Here is a 16,200-nt window from a genome sequence, read left to right as displayed (position 1 = left end):
GTACATAAATACTTATTGAATGGATAAATGGATAATTCATAATATCGCATATCTAATTCATTGTGGGATAAATTATAGTCCTTTTTCCATGGGATAATCATAGTCCTTTTATTTTTTAGGGTTATATATTAATATATTTATATTTACATAAAATAGTTATGAATATATTATATGGAAGTATCACTACTTAAAGTATAAATACAACTAGTATCTTGACAAAGGGTCCCTCTACAATATACATACTTTGAAAAAATGTGGAGCATTTACTGTATATTAGGAGCTGAGAATATGTTGGAAGGCTTAACAAACGTATTTCTTTTCTTGCGGTGCTGACTACTTCAGCCAATGAGAATTGGTTCTGAAGATACAATGATTCTTTCCCCCATAGCCCCCCAGCAATTGTTTTTCCATCCTTTCACTGTAGAGAGTGAATTCTAAGATTAAATCAATACCCCAAGTATTTCTTTCCTGTTTTTGTACTTTATGGCAGTTTAATTACTCTCAAATAAACTAATCCATTGGCTAAAACTAAACTTTATTCTATGTGCTAATGGTATTTTTTTGAATGTACTTGTGCCCAACAGAATCAGATTCATAGTGAGACTTTATAAGTGGCAAGATTTTGTTTTTCATCAATCCCCAAATTTTCTAAATCCAAATATTGGAGCAGTAATTAGGCTTCCTTAATAAAGAATAGGATATGACTTTTAAGAAAGAACTCCATTCCAATCTCAAGCAGTCAAAAAACTAAAATCTAAAAAAAAAGGGAAAAATAATAAAGCTGTCTCTTTTGAGGTACATGGGAAATTAAGAAACACAACTTTATCCAAAATTGCTCATTATTACCTGTTGAAATTGGATCAGAAAGCTTATGCCATTTGAAATCTTTTCATATGGCATATTTCCAGATAGTGAAATCATTGGTGGTCAACTTTTTGGATGCTTTGCTCTTTAATCACTTATGCCTTCAACCTGGTAGTAGCTGCGTAGTGAGATAGGTGATGGTAATTAGCTTGCTGAGTCAGTGGGAAGGAGCCCTGTAATATTGAATAATTGTTTCTTTGATGTATGGTGTGATTAACATGCTTAAGATTTTTAACTCAGGACCATCTGGATGTTAGATCTGAGAAGAGGAAGTAAAATCAGTTTTATATACTGTGTAGAACATGAAATAACAAATCTCAGTCTGTTCTTTGCCATTCTTTTTCTTTACCTTTTCGGTTTTTTAAAAAACTTTATACCAATTAATTTAAGCACTTAGCAATCAAACATATCAAATAAAATGAAATCATTATAAGTCTGTGAATCACCTTACTTGTTATGATCTTTGTTCCAGATAACTATGGAACAAAAATCTGGACAAAAATATAAAGGCACAGTGACACTACCATTTTGGAAAGTAGACGTAGTTTATTGTCTTTAGACTTATATAACACTAATGTGTCAGCAATGGATTTAGCTTATTCCCTGATATTAAGTTTCATCATGCTTTCATTTCTGTGAGAGATATTCCTGTTAGGCCCAGGAGTTGACTAAGGAGAATGTAGAACCTGGAGTTGAAAGTCATTAGTTTTGATCTTCTCTGTAATCACCAATTTATTATCATGAACTTTGGTGCAATGGAAAATTATTATCTCTTTATAGATCTCAGCAGTTTAAAATGGGAATAATTGGGGCCTCCAAGGATTTTTGTGTGTGTGTTTATTTATTCTTTGAGAAAGAGAGAAAACACACACACACACACACACACACACACACAAGCAGCGGAAGAGTGGAGAGAGGGAACCACAGAATCTGAAGCAAACTCCAGACTATGAGCTGTCAGCACAGAGCCTGATGTGGGGCTCAAACTCACATTGTTAGATCTTGACCTGAGCCAAAGTCAGATGTTCACCCAACTAAGCTATCCAGGTGCCCCTGGGCCTTCGGGGGTCTTAACCTCTGCATCTCTTTCTTGTCTTTAGCTGCTGTCTTCCAGGCTCTTCTGCTTCTGATGCCCAATTGAACAGCAACAAGCTGGGATTTGGAGAGGTCTGGAGGACTCCTGCTGTTTGAGCCTCATTTGTGATTGAGGTGCAGACTGATAAGAGGAAGAATGATTTGCAGTGAGATGCAGGAGGAAAGAATGGATTCATACCATTATATGAAAATTACAAAACAATAGAATGATAACATCCTGCAGAAAGTGTCTTCATGCATGGGTTTGTGTCTCTCGTATAGCGTAATTAGCTAGGATTCAAATTCAAGTTAAGGCACTTTTTTTTTTTTCTATCTCTATCACTGAAAACATAAATTTTGGTTTTCATAAAAATCACCAGTAGCTTTGTATGCCTTTGCCCAAAGACAGCTGAATGGTATTTACTTGTCTCTTGCTAGGACTTAGCATTGTTTGCAATGGCTGGGTGCAGTTGACTTGTCTGAAAAGATTTCCATATTGCGACCTTGTTGGAGTGAACTCGGCAGGTAAATAGATGAACAGCAGCTTTTATCTTCCATGGTCAGATCTCACTCTCCTGAGTTGACTAATATTTACCTAAGCCTCTCTCTACTTCTTCCTCCTCTCTCAGAGTTTGTTTCCTTGTTATCCCAACCTGGATGCTTGACCTACAACTCAGCTTCCTTGGAATTGTTCTTGGCTCACCTTGCGCATTTTTCGTTTCCATGATTATTTATTTCTTAATTTGAATGCTTCTCTTTGTTCTGTAACATGGCATTCACCACTGCTTTCCTGTTCTCCCCTAGGTTGCCCTTTGCTGTTGGTGTGCTTCCCACCTACACAGGTATGCAACACATTTCTTTATCTAATCTCTTGGCTTATCTGGCCTTTAATATTTTCTTAGCACAGTATATAGTTCAGCCTTATTTGATTTATCACCAACATATAAACTCCCCCATAACCTCACATTTTCATTTGCTTTTGTGGATGTGAATTCCTTCAGGAGAAACTGATTTTTATTCCCAATAAAGAAATAATATCTGAAGAGTTTTATAAAAGGACCTTAGAACATCTCACAAACATTATCACCTTCATCTTTCGTGTTGTCTCTATTAAAAAACATAGATGGAAGACAAGCATTCAATTTTGAGATAAAAAATTATAGTTATGGCCAATTGCTTACAACTAGTGAGTAGACAGTAATCCTGAGTACAAACAAAGGGTAATATGTCTCCCTATTTTGCATTCTTCTATCTTTTGGAGGAACTATTTATATAACACAATTATATTGTTTTGATTCATTTCAACAACACATATACAATAATTAATATATGAAAGTCACTCTAAGTCGAATATATATAAGACATAGAAGAACGGTAGTTGTCTTTGAGGGAGTGGGGAGACACCTACAGAGAGGCAGTCTATACTAAGTACTATGACAAAAGAAAGAACAAGTGTCCTGAGCCACAGATACACTAGAGGGTTGACTGGGTTGGTGTAGAGTACTTTGTGAAGGAGGCAGCTCTGGACTAGAATCATATGAAAAGAGGATGGGCAGAAATGTGCCTCTAGAGAAAAACACTCTGAACCATATTCTCCCAATCCCTGGTCCACCATTTCAATGTCCCTTTTAAACACCAATATAGCTTCTAAAGATACTATCTTGCAAATTGAGAATACGTTGTTTTCTAGGAGCCACCTGAGTATGAATAGCTGTGCGGTATATATATAATAGAAAGTAATTATAATTTCAACTCTCAAAGAAATGAGTTTAAATATGATCATCACAAAATGATAGAAACTCTATTGACCTAGAAATTATAATGGAAATAATAAATGAAAGTGAGAGAATTTATGAAAATATTTGCTGGGTTTTAAGTTGTGTGTGTGCTTCACTGAGAAGCATATTGTAAAAATTGTTCACAGTGCCTTGTTTCCCAGTCTTGTGATTAGCCTCCTGAGGCAGTCACATGGGCTCACTTCCTCTAAATCAGTATTAAAGAAGAGTGTTTCAGGCAGACCACCTTGAGGTGATAATTGCTTTTCTCAGGAGATAGTCACATGTGTCAGGTCCTCTGGGAGGAAATGAATGAATTGCCTATTGTGCCTTAAAACTCAGACAAGAAATTTTAAAGGTGAATTTCCAAAGTATTAAGGCTCAGAGTAATCACTGGAGTGTGGCAGCTAGCCTGGGGGGCCCCACCCTTCCTAGACTCAGCAATCTCTTCCCCTGTACAAAATTACATAAACATTTGAAGATTTCCTTCTGCCCTCAGAATTCGATTTGTCTGCCAAAGTTATGGTCATTTGGGCTGGAAATTTGGCTATTTGCAATATCTTTTAAGGCACCGGTAGCTGCACTCTTTCCTGCACTTGCTTATTCATGATCTTGTGATTCTCTGAGTCTCTGGGGCCTCTTGGGTCAATTGCTCTGAGACCTATCAGTAGGGAAAAGAGGACATACTTATGTCATTTCTATCTAAATAGCAGGCCTCACTTTGGAGCTGAGCCAAGGTAGCCTCTTCTGTATTCCAAGTAAAAGCCTTTTGCCAAATCTTGGTTGGGCAGAAACCCAGAGACTTGAGTTGTAGGGCATCCTTCTTCATGAGAATAATCAATAGATCTACAAAACATACAAGGCTGGTCACATGACCAATTTTTCTCTTTCCTACTACCCCCATGCCATTCCTTATCCCCTGTATCTTGACAGAACATCTACTGTAGAGGAACACAAAGTTTGGGCAGCTTCACTCCCTCCCTAGTTCCATTAAATAACTCTATTCTTGGCTCCTTAATACCTTACTACCATAGTGCTTTCAGAAATAAAAAGTTATTTTCTTTTCCCAGTACACAAATGGCTCAGAATTATTTCTTTTTCTAGATGTTCTCATCTGTTGCTGGTTGGGTTACACTGAGAAATTCTGAAATGGAATTTTGAGGATAGAATATTATTATAGAGTGTTCTTGGGGTAGCACCTCTGGAGGGCTGGGAAAAGCAACAGAATTGGAAAGAAGGATATGCTCAGCTGAGACACAAAACAAATCTTAGTCAATTCCACAGGGATGTCTGGAAGTAGAATGGCCCCTCACAGTTGCCCTGAGTTGGGGTAAGATGGCAGGCCTCAATATTACCACATCAATAAGTCATCGGATGTGGGCATCCTTAGCAAGGGCATCCCATGGTTGAGAGGGCTCTCTGTAGCTGAGACAACCCTGAGGAGCTGACAACTTAGATGTCTGCTGGCTGAATTCTAAGTAGCTGGAACAGGAAGAAAGGAACATCTGGATGGTGCACAGTGATCACAAAAGCCTGCCCCCCTGCTCCATTCAGATTCACATTTCAATATTACATTTAGGAAGCAGCTCTTTAAGATTCTGTTGACTTCTCTTCCTGGGTTAAAGTATGAACAGCATGTTAGTGAGACAAACTGTAGTCCAATGCTATAGCTGGCCTCAGTATCACAACTTACACTTAATGCCTCCTACTATTGATTCTCTGTTTTCCTCACTCTCACCTTGCATTTCTGTTGGCCTCAGTTGTTTACCTGATGGCGTAACCCATACCCTCACGCTTAAGTAGTCTCAGCCCCCATTCACCCTGCCCTTCTCAAAACAAGATTTCTGCACTTGCCCATTTGCCATAATAACTGGGAAGGGGAGGACCAAGAGGTGCTCAAGTGGACCACCAAGTGGATAGCAACGCTTCTACCTGATGATTGGTCAGTTACTCTGCCCAAACGATTACTCCTCCTCTTGCCAACTGGTTCCTAGGCACATGGAGACTGACTGCCAAGGCTATAGTAAACATTTATAATACAATGGGATTATACTCTATTCTTTGGATCAAGTATTCTCTCTTTAAGAACAAGCATCTTTTTTTTTTTTAATTTTTTTTTAACGTTTATTTATTTTTGAGACAGAGAGAGACAGAGCATGAACAGGGGAGGGGCAGAGAGAGAGGGAGACACAGAATCTGAAACAGGCTCCAGGCTCTGAGCTGTCAGCACAGAGCCCGATGCGGGGCTCGAACTCACGGACCATGAGATCATGACCTGAGCCGAAGTCGGATGCTTAACCGACCGAGCCACCCAGGCGCCCCAAGAACAAGCATCTTTAAATGCATAGAGCCCAGAGTTGTATAGAAAGGGCACACAAATGATTCAAGCATGGAACTGGGAAAGATGAGAGGACAACTTTTGTTTCCATGCCTTAGTTCCTAGATTCATATATTTATCGTTTGGGAATATGACCCATATTCTTTGATTCAAAGAATATACTAACCTTGGAAGATGATACCCCATCCTAGTAAATCATTGGTCCTGAGTTGAAATTTCATCTGTGCCTTTGGAAGGATATTTCAATGCTCTATCTATGTGGTTATTTAGTACCTATTCTATGTTGGATGCTATTTGGTGGGCTTGATAAAATTATACAAAGGTTTTTGTAATTTGTGTCCACTTCCATATGTTCATTCACATGCCTGTACCCTGAATTTCCTTGTCCCCGATTTTCTTATTTTTTTTCTTTCCAGGCCCTGATCAGCCCACCAAGCCAATTGCCACTACTCGTGAGTCTATATATGTATTCCCATCTTGTGTCACTTCTCTTTCTCCACAAAGTAGATGGCTAGGTGCAGAGAAGTGACTTTGCACTATCTCTTGAGGTCCTTGCTAAGATTCTAAATCCTGCAGGTTTAGAAAGTATACTGTCTTTCTTCTCTTATGGACCCAATATGTCCTTGGCTTGGTTATGCTGAAAGTTAACCTTAGCTATTGGTCAAGTGACCTGATTGGGAGATAGGGATATATCCTGAAAGAAGCAAACATTATCTTTCAGAGGGAGACCTCTGCATTTTCTTCTTGCAAAAGTAGAGTGTGTTAGCTGTTGATGGTGGGGGTGCACTTTTTCAGCCTTATAGGCTGTCAGGGATCTAAGGATTTAGGATTTTTGTTGATCTCTACTTTAGATACTTATCTAAAGTATCTGTGTGAAGGTCCTATTCTCTCCTAGCCCGGGTCCTAATCTTGGCATGGAAGATCTGTTTTTAATTAGAAACTGAAATGAGGGCTCAAATACAGCCTCAGCCAACACCAGAGAGAGCCTGTAGGCTGAAATGACCCTTCATAAATGTCTTGAGCTTGGCCAAGATGATCAGATATTTGTACTCCTGCGTTGATCAAGCATTGGATATAGGTATAGGGAAAGGGCATTACCTTGGATGAAAACTCTCCAGTGGAGGCAATTTTTTAAAAAAGTTTATTTATTTTTGAGAGAGAATATGAGAGGGGGAGGGGCAGAGAGGGGGGGAGGGGCAGAGAGAGAGAGCAGGAGACAGATAAACTGAAGCAGGCTCCATGCTGTCAACGCAAAACCTGATATAGGGCTCGAATCTATGAACCCTGAGATCATGACACAAGCTGAAGTTGGATGCTCAACAGACTGAACCACCAGGCATCCCCCAGGCAATTCTTGAAGGGGCTGACAGCTAACAGGTACCTGACAGCTCTCCAAGCAGTGGGGGCAATAAGTCCTCTATTGAAAAGGGATCTAGACATGAGAGCTAATCCTTTTAGGGAAGTGGCAATTTGAGGAACTTATGGAAGAAACTTTCAGAAGGATTGTGCCATCTCTTTACATGGCTCTGCCTTTGTACATTCTGCCTTTTCTGTCCCAAATGCTCTTTTACCTACTTTTAATTCTTTTCTTAGCTAACTGAGACCTGTCCTATAAGCATTGGCTTCTCAGGGTAGCTTTTTTTTTTTTTTTCTTTTCTCAGCACCCTCAACCTCAAGGCTACTTGCCTAACAAACTTCCTGGCTGGTTAAATGATCCTTTGAGTCACCTTGATGTTTTTAACATGCTTCTATGTTAACTCTATTAACTCTATTAGTCTGTTTGGCTGGTGTAACAGAATACCAGAGACTGCGGGGTTTGGGGAGGGGGACTTATAAACAACAGAAATTTATTTCTGGAGGCTGGGAAGTCCAAGATCAAGGCACCAGCTAATTTGTTGTCTGATGAGGACCAACTTCCTGGTCCATAGATGGCTGTCTTCTTCCTGTGTCCTCACATGGCTAAAGAGGAGAGGGAGCCTTCTTGGGTCTCTTTTATAAGGGCACTAATCTCATTCATGAAGGCTCTACTCTTATGGCCTAGTCACCTCCCAGAGGCTACATCTTCAAGTACCATCATGTTGGGGATTAGGGTTTGTTTTTGTTTTTGTGTTTTGTTTTGTTTTGTTGAGAAGTTAAAAAAAAAATTTTAACATTTATTTTTGAGAAACAGAGAGAGAGAGTGAGTGGAGGAGGGGGAGAGAGAGAGAGGGACACAGAATCTGAAGCAGGCTCCAGGATCCAAGCTATGAGCACAGAGCCCAATGCTGAGCTCAAACCTATGAACTTAATGAGTTCGAGTCATGAGTTGAACTCAAACTCATGACCTGAGCAGAAGTGGGATGCTGAACTGACTGAGCCACCCAGGTGCCCTGAGGATTAGGTTTTAACATGTGAATTGTTCTGGGTATTGGGGAGACAAAACATTTAGTCCATAACATTAACACCTAATACACTGATGTGTAATTATGCAGTTACCTGCTTATATTTTAACTTGAACTATAAATTTCTTGAGGGTTATAAATTTTCTTTTATTTCTGTGTATTCAAGGACCAGAATGAGTATGGTGCATTTCATATATCATATATATTAAATACATAAATAAGCCCAAAATAATATCATTCATGTTGTAGTATAAGGACGTAGGGCTAGAGTCAAGAGATTCAATTTGAGTTCTTACTTGATTATAGATAGACAATAGATAAGTCATTCAATCTCACTATTTCTCAGTTTTACCCTCTGTAAAATGTAGATAAGTACTTTCCCTACACTATATCATTATTTTAAAGATAAAAGAAAATAAAATATGTGAAAGAATTTTGGATAATACAAGGGCTATATGAATGCCAGGAGTGATTACTGTTGATCTCTCTATCACTTTCTTCACCAGTGACCAATGTTCACTTATGCTGCTGCCTGTGAATGTTTCTGTTCTAATCCTCCAGGTTGATCACAGATACAGACTCTTTACTGTTGTTATAGTGTATCTTCTCTGTTCTTTTCAATTCTGGACAAGTAGCCTATATGTGTATTTGGAAACTGGTGAACAAATAAGCCACTGAAAACTATCACCTCTGGAAGAACACCCAAGAATAGCTAAAGGCTAGTCATAAAGGGTGGAAAGATGATTGAGATATAGTTTCTAACTGTAGGAAACTGGTAGTCTTCTAGACAGAGACAAACATGTAGCAGTTTAAGAGAAATAAAATATTATAGGTATCTTATAAATATAAATATGAGATGGGATGTTGTGCAGGTACAAAGGAAGGAGTGATTGTGGTAGTTCAGGAGAGTCTCCATTAAAGAGATGAAGCTTGCTTGGGAGTAGGTCTGATGCAGGAAGACAAGGAACTGAAGAGCATCCAGGATGAGCAGAGGCCCTAAGAAGAAGGCAGCCACACATGTGCCCACTTTAGTGTTATGAAAGCATCCTTAGACATGTTACCTAAAAAACCTGCCCAGATCTTGCAAGAAGAATTCTTGCTCTTATTAGATGGGCCTCAGTTATCATGCTATGGGGCCACCATCTCATTTTCTTATTTTTTGTTTTTATTTCAGCCTTCCAGCCCAGGCTTTCGGGCCTTTGGGCTATGGACTTTCTGTGTCCCTACATCAAAAAATGTATATTCAGAGATGAAGGAAAAAAAATGAAGTATCTTAGTAATAGTTTTAAGTAAAGAAGCAAGTAATCAGGAATAAGAGAGAGAGAGAGAGAGAGAGAGAGAGAGAGAGAGAGATTTATATCTTAAGAGACAAGTTTAGGATGAAAAATTACTAGACTTGGAATCTGAGGACTTGAATTCAAGCCCTCTAAGTCAGGTACTAGCTGTGTGATTTGGATGTTTGGTGAACCTTGCTTACCTTCAGGTGATTACTTACACTTACACTCCGTCTCATTACAAGAATGAAAACTTCAGTTTGCAAAAGGACAGTGCTCTTTCTGGTCTAGACCCAGGTCTGCTCACTCAATTCACACTGAATTTTTGTTGTTGAATTAATTATAGGTATATCTGTGGAGGAAAGAATTAGATTTAACATGGTAAAGATAATGAATTCCAAAATATCTCCTTTTATTTATTTTTTACTTTTTAATTTTTTTTTAGAGACAGAGACTGCTCATGGGGGAGATGGGCAGATAGAGAGAATCTTAAGCAGGTTCCATGCTCACTGTGGAGCCCAATGACCAATGACCCTGGGATCCAATGACCCTGGGATCATACTCTGAGCCAAAATCAAGAGTTGGATGCTCAAACAACTGGGCCACCCACGTGTCCCTTTATTTACTTTTTAAAAATTTTTATTTATTTCTTTAAAAGTATGTGTATTTTTAATTGAAGTATAATTAGCACACAGCATTATATTTGTTTCGGGTGTACAATGTAGTGATTCAACAATTCTATACATTGCTCAGCACTCCTCATGATAGTTACATTCTTAACTCCCTTTTTCCATTTTTCTATTTCACGTCTGCCCCCCCGGCAACCATCAGTTTGTTCTCTGTATTTAAGAGTCTGTCTTTGTTGTTGTGCATTTCCTCCTTTATTTATTTATTTTTTAAAATTCCACATATGAGTGAAATTATATGGTATTTGTCTTTCTTTGTTTGGCTTATTTCACTTAGCATTATATACTCTAGGTATATCTTTGTTGTTGCAAATGTCAAGATCTCATTTTTTATGACTCAGTAATATTCTACTGTAAATATATGTATGTGTGTGTGTGTGTGTGTGTGTGTACACACTTACATACATACATACATATACCACATCTTCTTTATCCATTCATCAATCTGTAGACACTTGGGTTACTTTCATATCTTGGCCATTGTCAATAATGCTGCAATAAAAATAGTGCAATAAAAATAATGCTGCATACATCTTTTTGATTTAGTGCTTTTATTTTCTATAAGTAAATACCCAGTAGTGGAATTAATGGATCATATGGTAGTTCTATTTTTAATTTTTTGAGGAACCTCCATAGTATTTTCCACAGTTGTTGTACTAATTTAACTTTCCACCAGTGGTGCACAAGGGTTCCTTTTTCTCCATATCCTTGGCAATACTAGTTATTTCTTGCCCTTTTGATCCTAGCTATTCTGACAGATGTTAGGTGCCATCTCACTGGTGGTTTTGATTTGTATATCCCTGATGATTACTGATGTTGAGCGTCTCTTCATGTGTCTATTGGCCATCTGTATGTCTTCTTTGGAAAAATGTCTCTTCAGGTCCTCTGCCCATTTTTTAATTGGATTATTGTGGTGTTTTTGGTGTTGAGGTATATAAGTTCTTTATGTATTTTGGATATTAACCCCTTATTGAATAGATAATTTGCAAATATCTTCTCTCATTCCATAAGTTGCTTGTCATTTTGTTGATGCTTTCCTTTAGTGTGCAAAAACTTTTTATTTTGGTGTAGTCTCAATAGTTTAATTTTGCTCTAACAGTAAAACCTTAGATTGCGAGTAACTTGTTTTGCACGTGTACTGCAAGATGAGCAAACATTTCCAATAGATTTTCAATTGATAAATAAGCATTGTCTTGCAATATGAGTTGCATGTCTCAGGCTGTGGTATTTGGCAGAAATCCATGATTTTTCAGAATGTTGGAAGGTGCCCACAACTGGTACTAGTGTACTTTTTGTCACTTCAAAGCACCTATGGAAGTCCTTTGCTTTTTCATACAGGTGTAAGCTTAGGAATGCTTTGCTTCATTCTAGGTCAGGCTGCCTGCAGATATAGACCCTTTCCTCTGCTGCCTTATTGCCAGTCTCATTAAATACAGTATATGACAAGAGCTTATTAATACTATACTGTAGTCAACATCTGTGTGAGTGTACACAATGGCCTCCATGCAGAAAAGGTTGAAAAGAAAGGAGGTAAGAGGAAGGAGATGATTATGGTGGAAGTTAAGAAGGAAATCATTGAAAAGTATGATGAAGTATGTGAATGGCTGAAACTGAAAGATTTTATAAGAAGACTCTGTCTGTATCTCATTTGTAGAGGAGGAGGAGAAAAAGTCGGAGGAATCTCTCCCTTCATATGAGATTAGAGAGATGTGTAAAAAGGGAAACGGTGCAAAATTTTGTAGAAGAGCACCACCAAATAAGGCTGTAGCAGTTTGAGCGATGAATCTGTTTAATGACAATGCGAGTTCATATTTCCATGAAATCCTCAAAAGGAGGCAAAAGCATGTGTCATTGGATGGGTTCCTTATTAAAGTTGCTCAAAAAGAAAAAGATTCCATTGAGCCAGTAGACAGCAATGACTCCATTAGTAATAGTGAAAGTTGTTCTACACAGTAACCCTCATTTCTCTTGTGTCCCTCACATGAGCCACAAAGGTTTTCAAAGGTAAGTGTAGGTTAACTTGTTTATTTTTCTTTATATTTTATATTTTCTTTATTATTTTGTATCATATTACAGTATTGTAATCACTTTTATATGAATATTTTTGGGTTGTGGAATGAATCATCTGAGTTTCCATTATTTCTTGTGGGGAAATTCGCTTTGATGTACAGTGCTTTGGATTACAAGCATGTTTCTGGAATGAATTACACTCACAAACCAAGGTTTTACTCTATTTCCCTTACTTTGGGAGACACAGCTAGGAAAATGTTTCTACTGCCCAATATTGTTAAAATGTCCATACTACCCAAAGCAATCTACAGATTTAGTGCAATCTCTATCAAAATAACAACAACATTTTTCACAGAACTAGAACGAATAATCCTTAAATTTTTGTGGTATCCCAAAAGACTTAATATAGCCAGAGAAGTCTTGAGAATGAAGAACAAATCTGGAGGTATCACAATCCTAGATTTTAGACTATACTACAAAGCTATAGTAATCAAACCTATATGGCACTGGCACAAATAAACACACAGGTCAGTGGAACAGAAGAGAGAGTCCATAAATAAATGCATGATTATATGGTCAATAAATCTATGATAAAGGAGGAAAGAATATGCAAAGGAGAAAAGACTGCCTCCTCAATACATGGTATTGGGGAAGCAAAAGAATGAAACTGAAAGTGGACTACTTTCATACACCATACACAAAATTAAACTCAAAATGGATTAAAGACCTAAATGTGAGACCTAAAACCATAAGGATCCTAGAAGAAAACACAGGCAGTAATTTCTTTTACATTGGCTACAGAAACTTGTTTTTAGAGATTTCTCTTCAGACCTCTTCTTAAACTGGAAACCATGTTGCCTGATGGAATGCCATAGGTACCAGAGCTAAGCCACCTGAGTGGGAGTCCCCTCTCTGCTGCTTATTGACTCTTTGACTTTATAAATGTCATTTAATCTCTCTGTGTTCCCATTCTCAATAGCAGAATCAGGTTTTGATGATTAAATCACTGTTTTGATACTGGGAATTGCAGTAATAAACAAAATTCGAAAACCCCCATTTTTATGTAGGTTGTGTTCTAGTGATGATGATAATAACCTCTATTTTAACATCGTAGTGAGGATTAAATATGTCTTTGTACCTAAAGCCATTTGAACAGTGCCTGACATATAGAAAGTACATAATATCTACTAGGTATTACTATTATTAGACCAAACTCTGATCTTTGTAGACTTAAAAGCTATGAGTGTCTGTGGTGTCCCTTTATTCCTTAACATGACAGCACGTTGCAAGTACCAGCCCTAAAGAAATGTAGGCTTCAATATATTAGAATTTAGTAAATTTTGGTTCTTCTTTTAGTGGAAAGACTTCCTTGTAGTCCTATGGAAGTGGCTTTCTCAATATCGTTGATCTCAATCTTGGTTCTTCCACTTCTGTCCTTTTGTAGGGCTGGTTTAATCCTCTCTGCCATGGTTATGGGATCCTCCCCACTTGCTTGCTTCCTGTCTTGAGTGGTAGAAATTCTTTTGTTTGAAGATTCCCTATGCTCCCCTACCCTGTCCCCAATTACCCTGCCTCCTGGGAGATTTTTCACCTCTCTTCTCACCTCTCACTTCCTTTCCGTACCACTCATTTGACTCTGAACACTTCTGCTCTGAATTATAGGCTTTTTTTTTTTTTTTTAATAAAAGCCTTGTTAGTAGCTGAGAAGGATGGGCAGTGATGAGGTCTTATATTCTTTTGCATTTTTCTGTAGTCCTTTGCACAATAGGTATTTAGTGTGGTTTATTTCCATGTGGCTTTGGTGGACTTTCTGTTTGTATAAAAGCAGTGAGGGGATTTGCTACTATGGATACTTTCAGCCGAATGTTGTGTGGAGCAGTTGGGATGGCTTTCAGGGAGAAGGATGGGTAGGTAACAGTAATTATGGACAGGATGGACCTAAATATTGCAACTTATGTATTCTGTGAACTTAGCTTATAAAACTGCGGAGGGAAATGGAGAAAGTTGGTCTTCACTGGCTTTTGTTGTGAGAAGTCAACCACATGCAGGTGTAAAAATCAACTTAGCAAATACGGTGAGTTTTTTTCTAAGGCATTAGATGTTAGTTTCCATCTTGCTGCTCAAACTGCTGTTCATGAACCAACAGGGTTAGCAACATTTGGAAGCTTATTAGAAATGCAGAATCTCAGGCTTCACTACTATACCAAACTACGAATTTTAACAAGATTACCAGGTGAATCTTATTCAACTAAATGTTGATAAGCCTTGAATTCTAGAGTTGGGCATTTAAATATTCCTGTATCTGAGCTGCTTCCCAAACAAATTAAATGAGAATCTGTAGGTGGGGGTGGGCCTCAGTAATTTTTAAAGCTCTGTAGATTCCAATGTGTAATGAAAGCTGAGAACCACTAATAGGGGGTGGTTTTGGGGACTGGTAAATATGTAGTAAAGGAGCAGATATGAATCTATTTACCTTTGGAATAGCTTTCTTTTCTTTTTTGACTAGGCCAAATGCACAGTAGGTGAGTTGACAGAACTGGTTCATAAATCTTCAGCCAGACTACACTCTTGTCTCTGCTATGTTGTACTGAGTCCATAGATTGAGTCCAACACCAGCTATAGCCTCTATGGGCTGATAGATCTCAGAGCCTGTGGACTCTTGCACAGGGGCCAACACCCCCCACCCCTGACCTGGCAGCAGGCACAGTCAGATATTGCCAAAGCACAAAACAAAGGATCTGTCATTGGTATAGGCTCTGGGGCTGGAGTTAGATTAGGAAAGCCCCTTTCCTAGTGATCTGAAGTAGAATGAAGCTTAAATTTGAGTGTCCAGTTGTGTCTAGAAGTGAAGGCTGAGAGTTAGTGTCAGAGAATGACACTATCCAAGGAATAAGTGTCTGGAGCCAAAATTCCTAAATGAATTAAGAGTCCTTGAGTCAGGAGAATGCAAGACCAGTGTTGGTTGTGAGGGTCAAGGAAGAAGCAAAGCCTGCAGGTCCAGGACACTGACCATGAATCAACGTGGGTTGTTAAAAGCTTGTTTTTATTTGGCCATGGAATGAGCTGGCAAGAGTTAAAGGCATAGCGCTTGTGTAAACAAATAATTGCAATTGCAGTTCTGAGATCCTTTGACCCACGTCAATTGGTACCTATTCTAAAGGATTCTACTCCTTTACAATAATGGTTTCCTGCAATGAATTTTCTTTCCTTATTGCAGATAGGATTTATTCTGAAAAATGCAAAGGCTTTGGTGATTGGAGATAAGAAAGTCCATTAGGACTTCAAAGGCTTCAGATGGCTGTTGTTTGATGGCACTATAAATAGATTTAACATAAAATTAAAGGAGACTGCTTTGAAAAGTAAAGTGAAGGGGCGCCTGGGTGGCGCAGTCGGTTAAGCGTCCGACTTCAGCCAGGTCACGATCTCGCGGTCCGTGAGTTCGAGCCCCGCGTCGGGCTCTGTGCTGACAGCTCAGAGCCTGGAGCCTGTTTCCGATTCTGTGTCTCCCTCTCTCTCTGCCCCTCCCCCGTTCATGCTCTGTCTCTCTCTGTCCCAAAAATAAATAAAAAACGTTGAAAAAAAAATTAAAAAAAAAAAAAAAAGAAAAGTAAAGTGAAGTGGTCATCAATTGTTTGTTCTTGGGGCTGAGGTTGGGGTGAGGAGGAGATTCTCTCCTTTAATAGAGAACCATTTTTGTGTTTATGAACCTGGAACAGGGCAAAGAACATCAAGGCACTTCTAGATTGGTAAAGATGAAAAATTATCTTCTTGGGTCCCTTCCTAGCAGAAAAATACCTC

General features: G+C 38.5%; 1 protein-coding gene across 1 annotated transcript in view; it reads left to right on the top strand.

Annotated features, from left to right (window-relative positions):
• The window catches only part of LOC131517761 (uncharacterized), a 66,664-nt gene that overhangs the window by 31,388 nt on the left and 19,076 nt on the right, over positions 1-16,200 (top strand). The window contains exons 3-4 of the mRNA XM_058740358.1: positions 2,743-2,780; positions 6,468-6,503. Of these exons, the coding sequence (XP_058596341.1) occupies positions 2,743-2,780; positions 6,468-6,503 (74 nt within the window). The remainder of the gene's footprint in view (positions 1-2,742; positions 2,781-6,467; positions 6,504-16,200) is intronic.

Source organism: Neofelis nebulosa, chromosome 1 (genome assembly GCF_028018385.1).
Source record: "Neofelis nebulosa isolate mNeoNeb1 chromosome 1, mNeoNeb1.pri, whole genome shotgun sequence".
In the NCBI taxonomy this organism is placed as follows: domain Eukaryota; kingdom Metazoa; phylum Chordata; class Mammalia; order Carnivora; family Felidae; genus Neofelis; species Neofelis nebulosa.
The sequence above is the reverse complement of the archived record's forward strand: the minus strand, read 5'-3'. Positions and strand labels throughout refer to the sequence as shown.